Source organism: Onychostoma macrolepis, chromosome 14, assembly GCF_012432095.1.
Source record: "Onychostoma macrolepis isolate SWU-2019 chromosome 14, ASM1243209v1, whole genome shotgun sequence".
NCBI lineage: Eukaryota > Metazoa > Chordata > Actinopteri > Cypriniformes > Cyprinidae > Onychostoma > Onychostoma macrolepis.
Window position 1 is genome coordinate 7,997,342 of NC_081168.1, and position 16,815 is coordinate 8,014,156.

At 37.5% G+C, this 16,815-nt stretch overlaps 2 protein-coding genes and 1 non-coding gene across 6 annotated transcripts; 2 read left to right on the forward strand and 1 right to left on the reverse strand.

Moving 5' to 3' along the window:
• The first annotated feature begins 998 nt into the window (after nucleotides 1-998).
• pabir2 (PABIR family member 2) lies at nucleotides 999-10,835 on the forward strand. Of its 4 annotated transcripts, none has more exons than XM_058797396.1 (10): nucleotides 999-1,947; nucleotides 3,264-3,339; nucleotides 3,435-3,488; nucleotides 3,757-3,800; nucleotides 4,055-4,109; nucleotides 4,838-4,939; nucleotides 5,038-5,123; nucleotides 5,253-5,317; nucleotides 5,402-5,498; nucleotides 7,564-10,835. In XM_058797396.1, exons 1-10 carry the CDS (start codon nucleotides 1,823-1,825, stop codon nucleotides 7,697-7,699), a joined length of 840 nt encoding a protein of 279 aa, XP_058653379.1. In that variant the 5' UTR covers nucleotides 999-1,822; the 3' UTR covers nucleotides 7,700-10,835. The 4 variants fall into 4 exon arrangements, with proteins under 4 accessions (XP_058653379.1, XP_058653381.1, XP_058653377.1 ...); XM_058797398.1 differs by having other exon boundaries at nucleotides 1,000-1,947; nucleotides 5,256-5,317; XM_058797394.1 differs by having other exon boundaries at nucleotides 1,001-1,947; nucleotides 7,561-10,835.
• On the forward strand, nucleotides 4,602-4,758 carry LOC131553987 (small nucleolar RNA U109). Its single transcript, XR_009274310.1, has one exon. It is a non-coding gene; the product is annotated as a small nucleolar RNA U109 (small nucleolar RNA).
• Nucleotides 8,344-16,193, reverse strand: mospd1 (motile sperm domain containing 1). Its single transcript, XM_058797399.1, has 6 exons — nucleotides 15,944-16,193; nucleotides 12,935-13,214; nucleotides 12,780-12,855; nucleotides 12,444-12,676; nucleotides 10,916-11,077; nucleotides 8,344-10,833 (listed from the first exon to the last, which is right to left on the reverse strand). Exons 2-6 carry the CDS (start codon nucleotides 13,086-13,088, stop codon nucleotides 10,802-10,804), a joined length of 657 nt encoding a protein of 218 aa, XP_058653382.1. The 5' UTR covers nucleotides 13,089-13,214; nucleotides 15,944-16,193; the 3' UTR covers nucleotides 8,344-10,801.
• Nucleotides 16,194-16,815: the final 622 nt, after the last annotated feature.

The window sequence follows — 16,815 nt, forward strand, 5'->3', positions numbered from 1 at the left end:
TGGTAGTTTTGTTGTTGTTGTTATTATTTGAATAGCAGTGAATTTCTGTCTGCTAAAGTCAGCCCAAGTTACCATCACCTGACCTGTGTAATGACCTTGCAGTCGCCTGGCTCGAAATCTTGTGTCTCTCATTAGAAGAAGAGAAAAGAAACATTGTCTGCTGCCAGACAAGAGGCCTTGCAGTGAGCTGTAAAGAAACATGTGACTCTGGTGTTGCTCATTGCTGGTGTGTTCTGTGCAAAGCCATTTTATGCTAAATTGGGTTCAGGGTGGAGAGTGTCATAACACAGTGGTGTGTAATATTGTAGGACATGTTTAGGTCTAAGATGTGATGGCCTGTGTCATTATGCTTAGCCTACGAAGAGATGTTTTATTTATACATTATTTTTATATGTTATCAATTAAAAATGTATGTTTGTGGGTCAAATGTTCACTAAAAGTGTATTTTCATGTTTGACTTAAGCACTAAATTCGAAAAAAAAGTATATTTTTTTGTTCTATGAAGCTTCAAATCTGAGAAATCAGATGTAAAACACTGTACACAAGGATATATATATATATATATATATATATATATATATATATATATATATCAAATTATTTTGGTGGTGGATAAACAAAACACCAAGGCCAAAAGTGGAAGACACACTTGGTGTGAATCATTCTGAGGCAAGTATTGACAGTTTTCAAGTCTCTGCAATTTATTATATTAAAAATAAATCTAAGACTGTATTTTATACATGCTAGTTATTAGTAAACAGAATTCGTTACATATGCATAAGGTTAACTGTGGTGTACGTATATCACAAGTTTTAATGTGTCTTTCAAAAGGGTTTAAAGTTTGGCTTATTTCAAAGCAACGAAGAGAATGCGCATGCGTTAAACGGCGTGCGCAAGGGCACAATGAGACGTGCCTAGGAAACGTCTCCAGGAAGTGTGATTCCATTGGCTAGTTCCCCGAACGGTTGCCATTCAAAAAGGAACGCCGGTGGCCGTCGAGTTTCTGATTGGTTCACGATGCTGTCAGTCAGTCCGGTAGGAACAGAAGGGGCGGGACTCTTAGCTGAGCTGTGGGTATGTTGCGGCGTCCAGAAAATAGATAAACAGAATATGCTAATCTATGATTGACGCGACTAACTTACAAACTCATCCAACTGGATACTGACAGGCCAAACTGGAAAACAGAAGATGTCGGAGAGGAGCCGCGCGCTTGCCTTGAGATTTACATGCGTTTGCCCAGCAACCCATCACGAACCGCAAGCTAGTTAGCAACATGATGATGGCCAGCTGAACATTGTTGTGCCTTCAGCTCTTGTTATTGTTGCTCTCAAGGTTTAACGATTTAACCTTCATGGTTTCCTGCTTTGAATTGTTGACTTTCATTCATCCTTTCCACACGCACTCCTAGAATTGTAGTTATCTGACCGGAGTTGCTCTGTTTTAGGTTCTCGTGCGCCATCAAGCTAAGCTAACAGCACAGGAATGGTGAGCATGGGCCAAACCCCTTTCACATATTAGCTCGCAGCTAACCAGTCGCTGGATCTACAAGTTTGGACCAGAACGTGGAGAGTTTTATAGAAAGAAACGCGGTGCAGATCGAACAAGCAGAATGTTGGTTTGCAGAAACCCACAGATCACTTCCTTAGGCTTTGATCGAGACCTACATTGACCCTAAACAACAGCGACAGAAGTCTCAGCCTTTCTATATAGGCTGCAAAATGAGCACATAGTGAACTGTAACATTGATCTGCTTTGTGGCTTTCAACGATGTAGCTTTGCAACCTGCGTGCTTTTTTGCGGCATACGTACAAGGACAATAAAGATGAACAATCAAGGAATCATGTCACAAGAGAAGATGGAGTTAGATCTGGATATCCCGTCGTCCCTTGTTCAGAGCGATGGGCACTTGAGACGATCTAACAGCGAACCCATGATAAACGGCCTGAGGTGACTACTGATTGCATATCTTGTGATATTTAGACTAGTAAATGTATTATATTGGTATATTATTGAATGTGTCTTTCAACCTGGTGAGCTGCCTACTTGACCATGCTGAAAGATCCAGCTTAAGCTGGTAGCTGACCGTTTTCTAATTGGTTCAAACTAGCTAAACCAGTTCAAAGTGGTCAAGCTAGTTTTTGGAACCTGGTAGATGGTCTACCATCTGGAAAATACAGTTTAACGGAATATTTCACCCAAAAATTAACATTTGCTGAAAATGTGCTCCACTCTCAGGCCATCCAAGATGTAAATGAGTTTGTTCATCAGAACAGGTTTGAAGAAATGTTGCTTTACAAAATTTAAACTCCAATGGATCCACCAATGTAGTGAATGGGTGCCATCAGAATGAGTCCAAACAGCTGATAAAAACATCACAATACACACGTAATCCACTTGTAAAGCAAAAACCTGCATTTTTTTTCTAATAAATCCATTAATATATTTTTAACTTTAAAACCATTCATTTGAGCTCTCATTCTGACGGTACCCATTCACTGCAGAGGATCCATTTGTAAGCAAGTGATGTAAGCTTCTCCAAATTTGTTCTGATGAAGAAACAAACTAATCTACATCTTGGATTGCCAGTGGGTGAGAATTTTCAGCACATTTTTGGTGAACTTTTTTGGTTTGCAAACAGGGATGCATATAATTTTGGGGCATCATGTTTCTACACTATTTTTGATGTCTAAAATGCTAGATAGCTTACTAAGTGTTGAGAGATACCATGCATGACTGTTGTGGTTGCTCTCTCACTGATAGAGAGGAGAGATATGAAGCAATGCTAGAATAACATGTTTTGAGTTATCAGGGCCACCAGTCTCTCAAGAACAGACTGTTGGTAGTATAAAACTACACGTTAGTACTTCAATGGTGTTAAATATAATATTTACTCTAAATGCATAGTTTACTTTGTACAGGTTTAAATTTTTAAAACACGTTTTGACCTTGTTTAATTAAAATGTCAGAACTAGACCTTCCGGTGAAACACCAGACTTCTCTCTGGTGACACATGCAGGACTTCTCCAGTTATTTAACGTTTAAACCCCACCCTCTGCCTGCAATTTAAAGTGCAACGCCAACATCTCTGAATCTCTTCTCAGAACCAAATCCCTGCCCTAGATTTTCCCCACACTATCTGATACACCCAGATATACGTTGCAATACGGGCCTGTCACTACTTGCTCCTTTTTATCATGACTTTAAAGTTTAAATGAGTAGTTTTTAGTATATGCTGATGTTAAAAAGGTCTTCTCTTTCCCCAGTGATGCTTCTCAGGTGTTCCAGAGAGAGGTTCTCCGCAGCAGAAGAAACAGTACTACTGTTGTTCGACCCAATGTGGTATGTAAAGAGTTGCAGCAGAATGTGTTTTTAATGTGCCGATTGGTATGGTTTGTTTAATGCATTTTGCTTATTTGAATATTCATGCTATTTAGGTTCCATCTTCACCAGTACGTGTTCCTAGCACAAGACTACAGAGGATCAAACAGGTATAAAGTTTGCATCAATGTAGCGTGAAATATGGCTTTTCATTGCATGTCAGACTCACTACTCCTATATATGTGCATATGGGAGTGTGTGTTTAAAAGTACATGCTAAAATTACATTTTGGAGTTATCGCAAACCACCAGTCTTTCAGACTTAAGACTGGTTGGTAGTACCGCACTCCAACATGGCGTTCTAGATATGTACAATGAGTTTCTTGGTGTTGATGTGTTTGCTCATGTAGGGATTCTGTACATGCTTGTTCATTTATAGGAAGAGGGTGTTGATGTGATGAACCGTGAAACTGCTCATGAACGGTAAGAGCTCACATCTGCTGAACCTCCAGGGCATTGGTTTCTCATTTATCAGTTGCTGACAGCAGGTTTTGTCTGCTTGCAGTGTTCATAACAATAATTGACAGGTAGAGCCCGGCGTGTGCTGCACACGCTGAAATGAGGGCTTCTGTTAGACTGCTGGACTCTGGGGATTGGTTGGATGGAATAATGTCAGTGTTTAGTGACCTCTATTAATTTCTTCGTGTCTGTGTTTATTTTTTTCCCTCATAATGTAGAGAAGTACAGGCAGCCATGCAGATGAGCCAGTCTTGGGAGGAAAGTCTTAGTCTGGTAAGAGCCTGAAAAAAATAATATACAATGCCGTTCAAATGTTTGAGGTCATTTAAGGTTTATATATATATATATATACACATACATATATACATCTTTTTCCATTTGAATATATATTCAAAATGTAATCTCTTCCTATGATGGCAAAGCTACATTTTCAGCACTCATTACTCAAGTTGTCAGTGTCACCATGATCCTTAAATCATTATATTGTTCTGATTTGCTGCTCAAACCTTTTTTTTTAATCCAGGTTACTTTTGCGTTCTTTTAAGCAATCTTTTGTAACGCTATAAATGTCTTTACTACTATCATTTTTGATAAAATTAGTGTCCTTGCTGAATAAATGTATTAAACTTGCTGACCCAAACTATTAAACAGCGTGTATATTATTAATAATAATACTGTAAAATAAAGTGTTTTTTTTTTTTAAAACCCTGAATAATCACTATTGTAACAACAACTGAGACGATGTCTCACTCAGATAATATTATGATGCATGCGGTAGCTATGTTGCTACACTTCCTCTTTCCCCTGTTGATGGGTTTGTGGAAGAGAAAATAGAAGCATGCTAGAAAAAAGCTCATGGAGTCAACAGGGCCACCAGTCTCTCAAGAACAGTCTGGATTGGTAGTATAATACTCCAACAATGCATTAATAATAAAGTGGTTAATTAGCTGTAATAATACTGCCATATTGATGATTTCTATGGTTATGCTTTGATTGTATAGAGTGATAATGATCTTGAGAAGTCTTCATCGTCATCTCCGAAGCGGATTGATTTTGTGCCTGTGTCTCCTGCTCCTTCGCCCACCAGAGGGATCGGAAAGAAGGTATCTCTTCCTTTGTTTTTAAAATGAATAACTTCCTGTACTGTTGTTGCTATTTAAGGTTTAATGTGTTGACTGACTTCTCTCTGTTCAATGAGCAGCAGTGTTTCTCTCCGTCTCTTCAAATCCTGGTGACCAGTAACGGATTGACGCCCAGCCCTGTTCCCAGCCCAACACGCCGCTTCAGGTAAGTTTTGTTCAGGCCTACCGCCACCGTAGGAACATTTTCTGCTGATATTAGGCATAGAGTAGTTTTACTATAGTGTAGGATATCAAGTTGAGTAGCTGATGTCACTTTCATCAAACGTTTGCCCAGCAGGAGGAGTCAGAGCCCGATCAACTGCATCAGGCCTGGTATTCTGGGCCCTCTCAAACGCAAAAGTAAGGGAGCACACTTGACACTGTTTTGTAATGTCGTTACAACTGGGATGCCTAAAAAAGTAAAATCTCTTGGCGGATTCTCAGGTGAAATGGAGACAGAAAGCCAGCCCAAGAGACTCTTTCAGGGAACCACCAACATGCTGTCCACAGAGGTGTCCCACTCGCCTGAACTTAATACATGGTGAGTTTTCAACATGGGCTTATTTTAATTGAGTACATTATAATATGTGAAGTGTATGAGTACTTTGTTTTTGGGTTATAAACTCTCCATCTTTAATCTGTCAACTAGTGTTGTCCAACAAAACAATGGTGTATATATCAATTCATCTGAATATTTGAAACTTCCATTACTCGTTTTTCCCAGTATCGATACAAGTTGCACACTTTCGCTCACTCTTCTTCTCTCTGACAGTGAGTTGACATACCACCTGTGGTGTGTGTAGTTTAAGAAGTATATTGTCCATTGCATTGCCTAATTCCGAGTGAAGCGCAGCACTCTATTCATTTACACACTTGCAGCACATGATCCAGTGTTTTCAGCGTGTCTGTCTGTCCACGATTTGTCGTAAGTGTAAACCACTGTCATAGAAACTAGTTTCCCTGTACTTTTCCAGGATAAAACATAACTCTTGAAAGTGAAGACATAAGTATTGTAATTTTACTACTGTAAGGTGAAATGCTACTATTTATTTATTATATTTTTTTGGAGTTTGTATTGAAGGAGACCTAGTATGCCCCTTTTTACAAGATGTAATTAGTCTCAGGTGTCCCCAGCATGTATCTGTGAAGTTTTGGCTCAAAACACCCCACAGATCATTTATTATATCACTTTGAATACGGCCATTTTTGAGTGGAAGCAGAAACACGCCGTTTTTGTGCATGTCTCCTTTTCCAGAATAGGACAGTGCCTTTATAGCTCGTACCTCAGATACTCTGCCAAAAAAATGTCTGTTTGGTTTTGATTATCATGTCTATTGTGCTGAGATAATGTTTTAAACCATTAGTTTGAACTTCTTGTATGTATTTTTTTTTTTTTTTGACCGCACGCATCTGAAGCACGTGCACAGAAAGCGGCTGTCACATGGTATGCGAGTACTAAACTAAATTCTTTCATGTCTTACTGCGCTTAAACGGTCAAATACACACGAATTACAAAAACAGTCAGTTATGTCTGTGACGGTAAACAGCTGGGAAAGAAATCTGATTTTTATGTTAGCTCTGTGTGGCAGCAGCGTAATATACAGTACATCAATAAATCCACTGCTCTCGTCTCCTGAGGCTGGGACTCTAAATGGTGTTCTGTGCACAGACAGAACAGTTAGCATGCTTTGCTTCAACTTTCATTATGGCGTTAGAACTGGCGGCACCGTGGGTGGAAACTTGCAGATTAAGGGGCGGTAATATTATATTGAGATCCCCCTTGATGAAATCTGAGCGGCTCGTTTTTTCACAAGCTTGCAGAGAAAGGCTTGCCAAACCAAAAAAAAAAAAAAAAATCACGTTTTCTGGGTTGGTAGATGCACCCGATTATTGCACTTCATGGAAAGTCAGATTTTCATGATATGTCACCTTTAGAATAGTAATATTTCTATAATAATAATTAGTGTAGTACTAATATTAAGAGTTTCAAGTGCTAAGAAATATTTTGACTGATCAAAAGTAAATTAAATGCTGAAAATTAGATGCTGTTTAATTTTTATGCCCTTTATTTTGTGGCCGTATTTCCTCATGGTATTGAACATGGATATTTAGAAATTCCAGTACTGTGGCAACATTAACGTCTACTATGTCAATTATTATTAAATGATCAAAAACTAAAAAGACAAAAAAGTAGAGAATTTTCTTTTTCTTGCCAATTATTTTAATAATGACTTGTTTAAAAAAACAAACAAAAACACTGCATATAGTGTTATGGCTGCATGTTGCTGATTTATTTAGATTCATTTATATTGCTAATTTAATTATTGTGTGTACTAGCATATTACTTTGAATATTGCTGTTAAATTGAAGTTTGAATCAAGTCTCATCTACTGGAATATAGAAATCAACCTCAATGGTTTTAAAGTCACTTACAGTCATTTTAGAGATTTATATTTTGACGTGAGTCCATTCACAGTATAATTCTGGCGTAATTATTTGGGGAAGCTTTACTCCGCAGCAGGCTCATTTTCTTTTGTTGTGAATGGATTCCAGCTGTGAAAGAAGACCTGCCTTTAACATGCTTTCTATTTGTGTCTGTCCAGCAGTCTGTCTCCAGATCTTCTGGATGGGAGTCTCAGTAGCGTTGGCTCCTCCTCAGACTCTCCCGCCAAGATGGAAGGAGTGTCGCCCTCCTCCAGTAACTCGCCCCTCACGCCACTTCAGGACCTCTCCCCTAAGTGATCCGCTGAGCATCATAGACATCACAGGAGGACTGGGCTGCTTCTCGGGGCCCCTTTCCACTCATTTTACTTTTGTTCCCAATGCCTTCCCAAAATGGCTTTCGTTGTTTTTCTGAATTGTCCTATTACGTTACATTTAAAGCGAGGCGCAAGAGTTTTCCGTGTGGGACAGACCCTAAGGGCATGGAGAGACTGTGGATGTTTTTTGCATCAGCTGCTATAAATAGATGTAAAACATGGTGTATAGATCTGTATCAAAGCGAAGGACATCACAGAGGAGGATCGTGGATTTAGTTTTTTGTTTTGGTTCCCTAATGGGGCAATTATCTCTTTGATAACGCATCGAAAAGAAAACCGCTATAAACAGGAGAACAACAACTACAGGCACGTTCTTTGATTTACAATCTCAGCTTGCCAACCGGTATGGTGTGAGAGAATTTAACTTATTTTTTTGCTTTTATTTGTATGTAAGTATGTACATAAAATTTGTGGCAAAACATGCAGAGGCAGCCTCTTCTGGAGTTTTATTAGCGGTGCAACTGCACTTTAAAGGGGCAGGATTTCATTTTGGGTTTTGGTCTGAATCGGCGTATATAGTTTTTCAGGAATGGCCTTTTCTTGATTTTCAAGTAGGTGGAGGAAACGTTTCCTTTTTTTTTTTTTTTTTTTTTTTTTTCTTCTCTCCAAGAGCTTGGCACTTCATTCTCTGTTAGAATGATATTCATGGTTGCTATACACAACTACTGCAGATGGGATTTAATATTGCAGCTGTTGGTAACCACTAAACCCTCGATTTGAACACTACAGAGAAACTAAACTGCCTGTTGATGTTAGTCAACCTAAAGACATGCGTACAGCCGTGTTGTTAAGAGAATGGAGCAAAACATCCGGGGCTGGGATGAATGATGTCCATTGTATGTTTTTACTTTTCACACAGTGGCTTTGCCCCGTTTGTTATTCGGGGAGGATTTGGAGGAGAATGCGCTCTACAGGTGCAGTTAAAAGCATTTTCAGTGTTTTTCAGAGGCTGTTAACAGTCATACGTTTGACAGTTTAAAATGTGGAGCAGAAGTGCAAAGAAACAAAACCCTCTCATCAAAAATGTTACTTGTGGAGTTTTAAATGTAATCTACTGATCCCGAAACGGTGTGCCATTTAAATTTGTATATAAGAGAAATGTACAACTGTAATTGTAGGAGTTCTTTGTTTTGGGGGTGTAGTTACTTTAGGAAATATTTTCTTTTGTAAATGGTTTTCTAAATTTCATTACAAGAAATTGCTTTATTTCCTCGAGCATGATATGATGTATCATAAATTCATTTTTCTGTGCAAGAAAGTGATTGTAAAATCTTTTTTTTTTTTTCTTTAAGTGAATTGAAAGAGTGAGGTTTTTTTCTTCACGTAAGAAAAGTGAAACCGCAGTGTAAATCTTTTTCTGAATGTCTTTGCAAACAAAAATACAGTAAGTGGGTCGTGTAGATCCAGATTCTGTCCTGTAGTGATGGGTGACGTGTATTTGTAGTTTGCTTTGCTGGTTTGTTTTTTGTCCTGTGGACGTGTCGAATTCTTTATTTAATGATTTTACTCTGTCCTATCCGCCTCATGCAGTACTTTTAAAGCCTGTGCACATGAACTCTGTTGAGGAGGACCTGAGTGCTGTCATGAGGACGTGTAGTTGTGCTCTCTGAACAAATCTTGTTCCCATCATACCAGAGACTTCCAGATGTCAGAAATAAATTATTTGCCCAGCTATTTTGTTGCCTTTTCTTGTGACATCAAACTTATTTGTTTTTGACCGTCTGGTTATTGTCTTCAAAAACACAATGGTCATAACGGGTGTTAAAATGTACTCTACGGTCTCTTTTTGTGTCATTGCACTTCATTTACAGTCATAATGAATCTTTCTGCTTTACAGTGGGTGCTTTGTATCAGTTAACTATTTTTAATGTTTCTGAAAGTCTGTTTATGTTCACCAAAGCTGCTTTTTTTTTTTTTTTTTTTTAAACCAGAAACAGCAAAAATGGTAATAACTATTATAATTGAATTAAACATCACTGTTTAGTATTTTAATAGATTTTGAAAGTAATTTATTCCTGTGACGCAAAGCTGAATTTTCAGCATCATTACTCCTGTCTTCAGTGTCACATGATTCTTCAGAAATCGTTCTAAAATACAGATTTGCAGCTCTTTGATGAACAGAAATGCAAAAGAATAACATTTGAAATGGAAATCTTTTAAACATTATAAATGTCTTTTCTGTCACACTTAATCAAGATAATGCACCCTTGCTGAATATAATAATAGAATGTAACTAACTCAAAACCATGCATTATATTACCGTGGGTAATATAGAAACTAGTTACGAAGGGGTTTCTTATACAGTTTCTGATAGAGAGTGTGGAGAGAGCCATTAATATTCAAACTTGTTCTTCAATCTGTTGTAACTTAAAAAAAAAAAGCATTTAAACAAGCCAAGTAAAAACACTGAATAAATGCCAGCTTACTGAGCATCTAATCCTGTTCTAAACAAACATTAATCACACTCCTGTTACATATTGCTTCCTAAACCGACTGAACTATGATTCAGAAATTAATGTTACTACCAATACTTATGAACATAGAAGTGTGTCTAGGAAATGCTTTTAACAATCAATTTCTTTATTTGATGTGGCATCTATAGAGATTACTGTGCACAAGATTTAAACAGTGGACAAACAGAACATAAAAGCCATTTTCAGTCTTGAGAAAAGCAACAAAAGCCACAGACACCGAATATGACGTATAACAACACATTTAATTTAATGTATTCATGTTTGTCTACACCCCCTCCCACTTAACATAATAGTCAGCCGGATTCAATGCCAGCTCAGTCACTGTTCGGCCTGTAAACACAGAGCGGTCCCCTCCCCTCGCCCATGGATCTTTGTGTCTTCATTGTGTCTGTGAGCTTGTGATGATCATTTAAGAAGTTAGTTCCTGTTTATAGGGAGTTTCTCAGACGTGCTTCCCCCCCATCCTCACAACCCTCCTGGCTGTGTTAATGTCCATATCTCCCCTCTTCATCGTTTTAGTTCCTTTCAACAAGATCGTTTCCAAGAGCACTTCAAGTGCGCAGAATAACCATTGTAAGAAGACCTGTGCGACATAGGAATGAAATCATGATAAAGCACACAAGACAATATATATTTGCAATATGATGCTTTTTTTTGCGACTCACCTAAAACATAAGCAGCTACAAGTTTCTTGTTAACACTTAAGTGGAGGTAGACAGGCACTGTGGATTCCTGCTCTCCCAGAGTTGGGAGCATAAGGGCCGCCATACACACCAGGCCTAAAAGGACAGTGAGGAGGCTGGGGCCCCCGGACACTGTACGGCTCTCTGTGCAAACACAGAAAAGGAAGAAGCAGATGCTTTTAAAATGAAAGCAAACCACCAAACAATAAAAATAATACAGCTCTCTGACTCCACCCAGTGGGAAAAGGAGTTAACAGCAACAGCTTTAATACAGCTCAAAGCTACCAACTAATCAGTTCAGCAGTTATTTTCAAGCAAAAGTGCATTTATGAATTTATGAGTTATATTACACCAGTATTATAGCTTCAAGCTTGTTACAAATTATATTTTTGTGAAACAAAAAGTTGTTTTGAAAAAGAAAAGCATTTTGAAAATAGAAAAGTAAAAGTAAAAAAAAATCTGTGACCGTTGTCGTCAGGCTCCTGCAACCCTGGCACATATGTTTTGGTTCTGGCCAACTCTATATGGATATTGGTTGGAAATATTTGAGACAATGTCTCAAGTAGTTGGGACAGCAATTAAACCTGTGTCTATAACAGCACTGTTTGGTACACTTCCTTTGTCAGTTCGCTGTTCAGGATACAAGGCAGATTTTGTGGCTTTTGTGTCCCTCCTGGCCAGACGCCGGATTTTACTGCATTGGAAGTCATCTGCTCCACCTACTCACTCCTTGTGCATTAATTACGTTTTTCACTTTATCAAACTGGAAAGAATTAGATATTCAATGAGGGGCTCTTCCAAGAACTTTTATAAAATTTGGGGTACACTCCCTGCATACTAGAAGATAGTTAATTTTGACATTCTTCTCTACTGTGTGATGGCTCCTGTAATAAGACTTTCAGTTTTGGTTGGCACAAGTGTGTGTTTTCTTTTATAATATATATTTTTGGGGTCAATAATTGTCCCAATCATCTTGGATCCCTGCTTATCTTCTTTCTCTCTCTACATATGTTAAAATGTACAACAGTATTCTAAAATTTGTTTTCTTTAAAAACTTACCATTTAATAAAAAAACAGAAGTATTACTTCTGGCAAATATTAAACACATTGCTAAATTTCAATAAATAAACAGTAACTTTTAATAATAATAATAACAACTTTTAAAATTTAATATATATAAAATTAAGTAATATGTAATATGAATATATATAAAATAGATAATAATATATATAAATTTATAATTATTTATACTGTACTTCCATTTTACTTTAATATTGTGATGCGTTTCTGATTGAAACAAGAGTTTCAACAACAAGCAAAATGCTGAGACATAATTTTATTCTTAGTGAATTCCCTGGATTATAAAAAGTTTTTAGTGGCTGGTGGATTGGATGTTTAAAAAAATGAAGTGTTGAACTGAATGATGAAAGATTACAAGCTATGAATCAATCACAGCAGGAACCAAGAATGCGTATTAAGAACATAAATTCACGTTGACTATAAAATGCACCTGTCTGGAATGCAGTCTGCTCAAAGAACACTCTGTCAGCAAGCTGCTCCTTCATCCTGCGCTCCTCCTCCTGGGGCCGGACCTGGGGCTGCTCCTGAGCGGCGGAGGGCAGCAGAGTGGCCATCACTTCCTTCCTGCCCAAAGCCTTCCTCTGACTCTGCTCAGACACCTGCAGCCGGAACTTATCAATCACCCCGTAATGACAGGCCCGCACATCCCTATGGCGGATCACACTGTTCGGGTGAAAATCATAAGAAATGGAAGCTTGTGAAAGGCTGAAACAAATCGAAATTACATTTTTCTGTTTAAAATATTGTGTAAGACCTGGAAACTTACATATCCACGCAACATTGTGGTTTAACAGCACCAGTGGCATCCACCACGGCATATTTGTTTGGCGCTGTGCACAAAACTGATGGAACAACAAACAGTTAAGAAAGGAAGGACCACTGCAACACACTATGGGTAGTAAAATAAAATGTATGACTCACCTTTGAATTTAAGAGCAAACTCATAAGGGTTGTAGAGGGTGAGCACCTGCTTATGTGAAGCCTGCTCATCTGCGTAGAACACCAGCTCAGTGGGGAACACAAACACTGGAAGGCTTCCCTCCACTAGGTCAGGCTGCCGGCTCTGCTGCTGCATTGGCTCCAGCTGAGCTCACGACCTCCTCCCTTTATCGTATTCCCACTCCGTCTCTGGGCTGAAACGGTGCAGAGATCCAGTTCTAAATGCAGCCAGTTCAGCTCTTTGGCAGCATGACCATCACCTCTGAAATGACAGAAATGGGGCCATTTCATCATAACAGACAACAGGAGGCAGAAATACAAATAATATGTTTAAATAAAAATAACAAAGCTTGTCATAATAATAAAAATAGAACATCAAAAAACACAAAAACCCACGTTTAGTGTGAACTGAATGGCTGAAGTCACTATGTGTAAATGTGTAACTGTAACACTACCGTTCAAAAGTTTGGCGTCAGTAAGCAATTAATGCATTGCTGTAACTTTTGATAAAGACTATTATAATGATACAAAAGATTTATATTGCAAATCAATTCTGTTCTTTTAAACTTTCTATTAATCAAAAAAATCCACAAAGCGTCCATAAAAATATTAAGTATGATTTCTGAAGGATCATGTGATGCTGAAGACTGTGGTAATGATGCTGAAAATTCAGCTTTGCATTACTGGAATAAATTACATTTTAAAATATATTTAAAGAGAAACCAGTTCTTTTTTAAATTGTAATAATATTTCACAATATTACTGCTTTTATTGTATTTTAATCAAATAAATGCAGCCTTGGTGAGCATAAGAGACTCCTTTCAAAAAACACAGAGGTAAAAATAGTGGGTCATGACCAAAAAATGATCCAGGGCTGAGTTTACCAAAAGCATCGTAAGCTTAAGTACATTGTAGACCCTTTGAAACCAGTGGAGCTACGATCAACTTAAGCTTACGATGGTTTTGGGAAACGCATCACAGGTCTGTACTAATGCAGATGGCTAAATGCTAAATTCACATAATGAAACTATATAATTGTGCATGACTAAAATAGTCTTTCCATATCAGCCTTGACTTCAAAGGCTGCACATTATATCAAACTGTAAATCTATTTTTGGCACAGATTCATGTGTCAACTAGAAAAAAGCAGCCAAACCAGTCAGATACCAAGAACAGACTGTTTGACAAGCATTCGAGTGCAAAAAACATTTTCTACTGTGAATTATCAGCTGTTATTTAAATGATCCGACTTTATAACTATTTAGAAACTAAAATGATCAATTATCCCATTTCATGTGTCATGTTAATAATTTATCATGTTGTTAGGCTCGTGCAGTTTGTGGTAATATGTCAATATTTGATCTGAAAGACATTTTTTTGTACAATAAACAACTTTGGTACAGTGCTGGGCAAAGTGACATAAAATCTGAATCCTAAAACAAAACCAGCTGCGAACTAACGCAACAGGAGGTTTAAATAAATTACATCTGACAGCATGAATAAGTCTAAGTAACAACAGATTTATTTGCGGAATGAAAATAATCAAAGTATTCTTCAGAAAAGTGAAGCAAACACATGCATGAATAGAAAAGCTGTAAATACTTTCACTGTAAATGATCAGCTGTTATTTTGATGATCAGAATTCATAACCATTCAGAAACCAAAATGATTGATTATCTAATTCAATGTGTCTTCTTGATAATTATTGTACCATACTGTTATATCATATTGTCATGCCTGTGAAGTTCATTGTAATATTAGTAAATCTCAGTGTTTGAGTTGAAGGCAACTTGGCAAAATCTGTCAAAAAACAAAAGCAGCAGAGAACTACTGCAACAGGATGTTTACATAAATTACATTAATAATTCTAAGTAACAACAGTTTCTCCCAGACTTATTTTTGGCATGAGAATAATCATGCTGCAGAAAACTGAATTAAACACAAGCATGACCTGAAAAGCTGTTGTTTATATAAAAATACTTTATGATTTAGCTGCTAATATAGATATGCAGGTAAATAAAACGAAAGCAAAAGGGAAATGCAAGGCACGTGTCAATATAATCTGATAATGGTGTCAATATAATCTGATAATGGTGTCAATGTAATAATGATTAATGGATGATGGCCCAGATCTCTGTACAAAACAAGCTCCTGTCTCCACGTGGCTAGTCATGTGACCGTGTTTACTGAATTCGTCTGAAACTCAAGGGTTTCGCAATACGATCTAAACAAGCAATAAATAAATAACATCAAACCTAACCGTCTCTAACATCATACTAGTGAGGTCAATGACACAGCAGGAGAGCTGGCAAATACAAGAGTGTCTGCTCTCAAATATCAGCCCAGAGATGAATTTAACTGGCTTTTACAAATGTCAGATAAATACACCCAACAGACACGTAAAAAACTACGCTACTCCTCAACTAAATACTAAAACCCCCCGTGAGTGTCCTCTGTATAATACTCAAATCCCAATCAATGATTGATGTCTAGCTAGAGAATGTCTAGAGCAGATCGGATAACGTCCCGACAGACCTTTTGTCCTCTTGAAGCCTATTGTGTTTTGCTGACTATTAGCAGAGAGATCGCTGTATGTAATATGACATTCATATTTGAATAAACCTACACATTAAAGCGTCCATTTGCGACCGCAAACTGGGATGTCTAATGTTAAACAGAATGCAAGAACGATGTATCTGCCTGAAATATGATTAGCAAACGTTGTCATTTCAGTTCTCCACAGTAACTAACCATTTAATAAGACGTTCCGCTTGCAAATATTGTTACTTGTTCAAATACAATAGATATAATGTTTAGTATTGTTCACTAGATGCACTGGATGCTAACGTATTGCTGGTATGGTTAACATAATGGTGCTAACATAACAATATGGTAAATTCGAGATAACACCCCGTTTAATCTCACGTTACTTAATTACGTTATTTAAAGAATAAGGTATATCGAAAACAGTTAATAAACATATATGTTTACCTCACTCCCGTTTACCGTTTAACGATATTTCTTTCAAATCCCACCCCGTTTTCTTTTTCTTTGTCAACAATACGCTGCAAGGGCGCGTTGAATGCTGGGATACTGGAGGGCTTCAGGAATTCCGCCAAAGTCCTCTATGACGTCATTGAGTTTCGCAAATGTACTTTGTTATTTATAGTATTTTTCTCTGGAAATGTTTTCAGAAGATAAATGACGTTCGTCTTTCGTTTTATGCCTCTAAATCTTAACCACAGTTTGGGTGACCGGTTTCCCGTTATGAAAAATCTTAAAGGGACAGTTCACCCTAAAATACAATTTCTTGCATTACTCGCCCATGTTGTTCCTTAAACCTGTGTGGCTTTCATTCTTCACTGGAAGAGTAAAAGAGACGCTGGGCAGAATATTACAGGGGCTGAAAGACTCAGTCACCATTCACTTTTTGTTTAAACTGGCGACTGAAGCTGTTATGTCTTCTTTTGCGTGACAGAATTTGTATTTTTAGGTAGACTGTCCCTTTAAGGTTTAAAAGCAAAGCTCAAAGGAAGCATTTCGTTAAAACAAAAACAAAATAAATTTCTATAGATGTTAGCAAATGAAAGCACAGGAAACCAACAAATAACATTTTTAAACCAGTGAACCGAACGTAACATTTGACAAGATAAAGTTTATTTAAGTAAACAACTCATCCTAAAGAAACCTGCACGCCCTTTAAAATGAATGCTCATTCAGACGACAACTATCCACCACCGCCTTTTTAGGGCACAACCCATAATCAAAACATTTGTACAATGAGCAAATTTAAAGAATATTTTGCATTACAAAAAACACTACAGTAATGAAAACAGGAAGAGCAACATGACGACCTTAACACC

Excerpts from the sequence above, each read along its gene's own strand:
- pabir2 (XM_058797394.1), top strand. The coding sequence starts at position 1,823 with ATGAACAATCAAGGAATCATGTCACAAGAGAAGATGGAGTTAGATCTG. Across the intron at positions 3,340-3,434 it reads CTGTTGTTCGACCCAATGTG|GTTCCATCTTCACCAGTACG; the intron begins GTATGTAAAGAG and ends CATGCTATTTAG. Across the intron at positions 5,318-5,401 it reads GGGCCCTCTCAAACGCAAAA|GTGAAATGGAGACAGAAAGC; the intron begins GTAAGGGAGCAC and ends GCGGATTCTCAG.
- mospd1 (XM_058797399.1), bottom strand. The coding sequence starts at position 13,088 with ATGCAGCAGCAGAGCCGGCAGCCTGACCTAGTGGAGGGAAGCCTTCCA. Across the intron at positions 12,677-12,779 it reads CCACAATGTTGCGTGGATAT|TGTGATCCGCCATAGGGATG; the intron begins GTAAGTTTCCAG and ends TCACCCGAACAG. Across the intron at positions 10,834-10,915 it reads TGTAGCTGCTTATGTTTTAG|GTCTTCTTACAATGGTTATT; the intron begins GTGAGTCGCAAA and ends TATGTCGCACAG.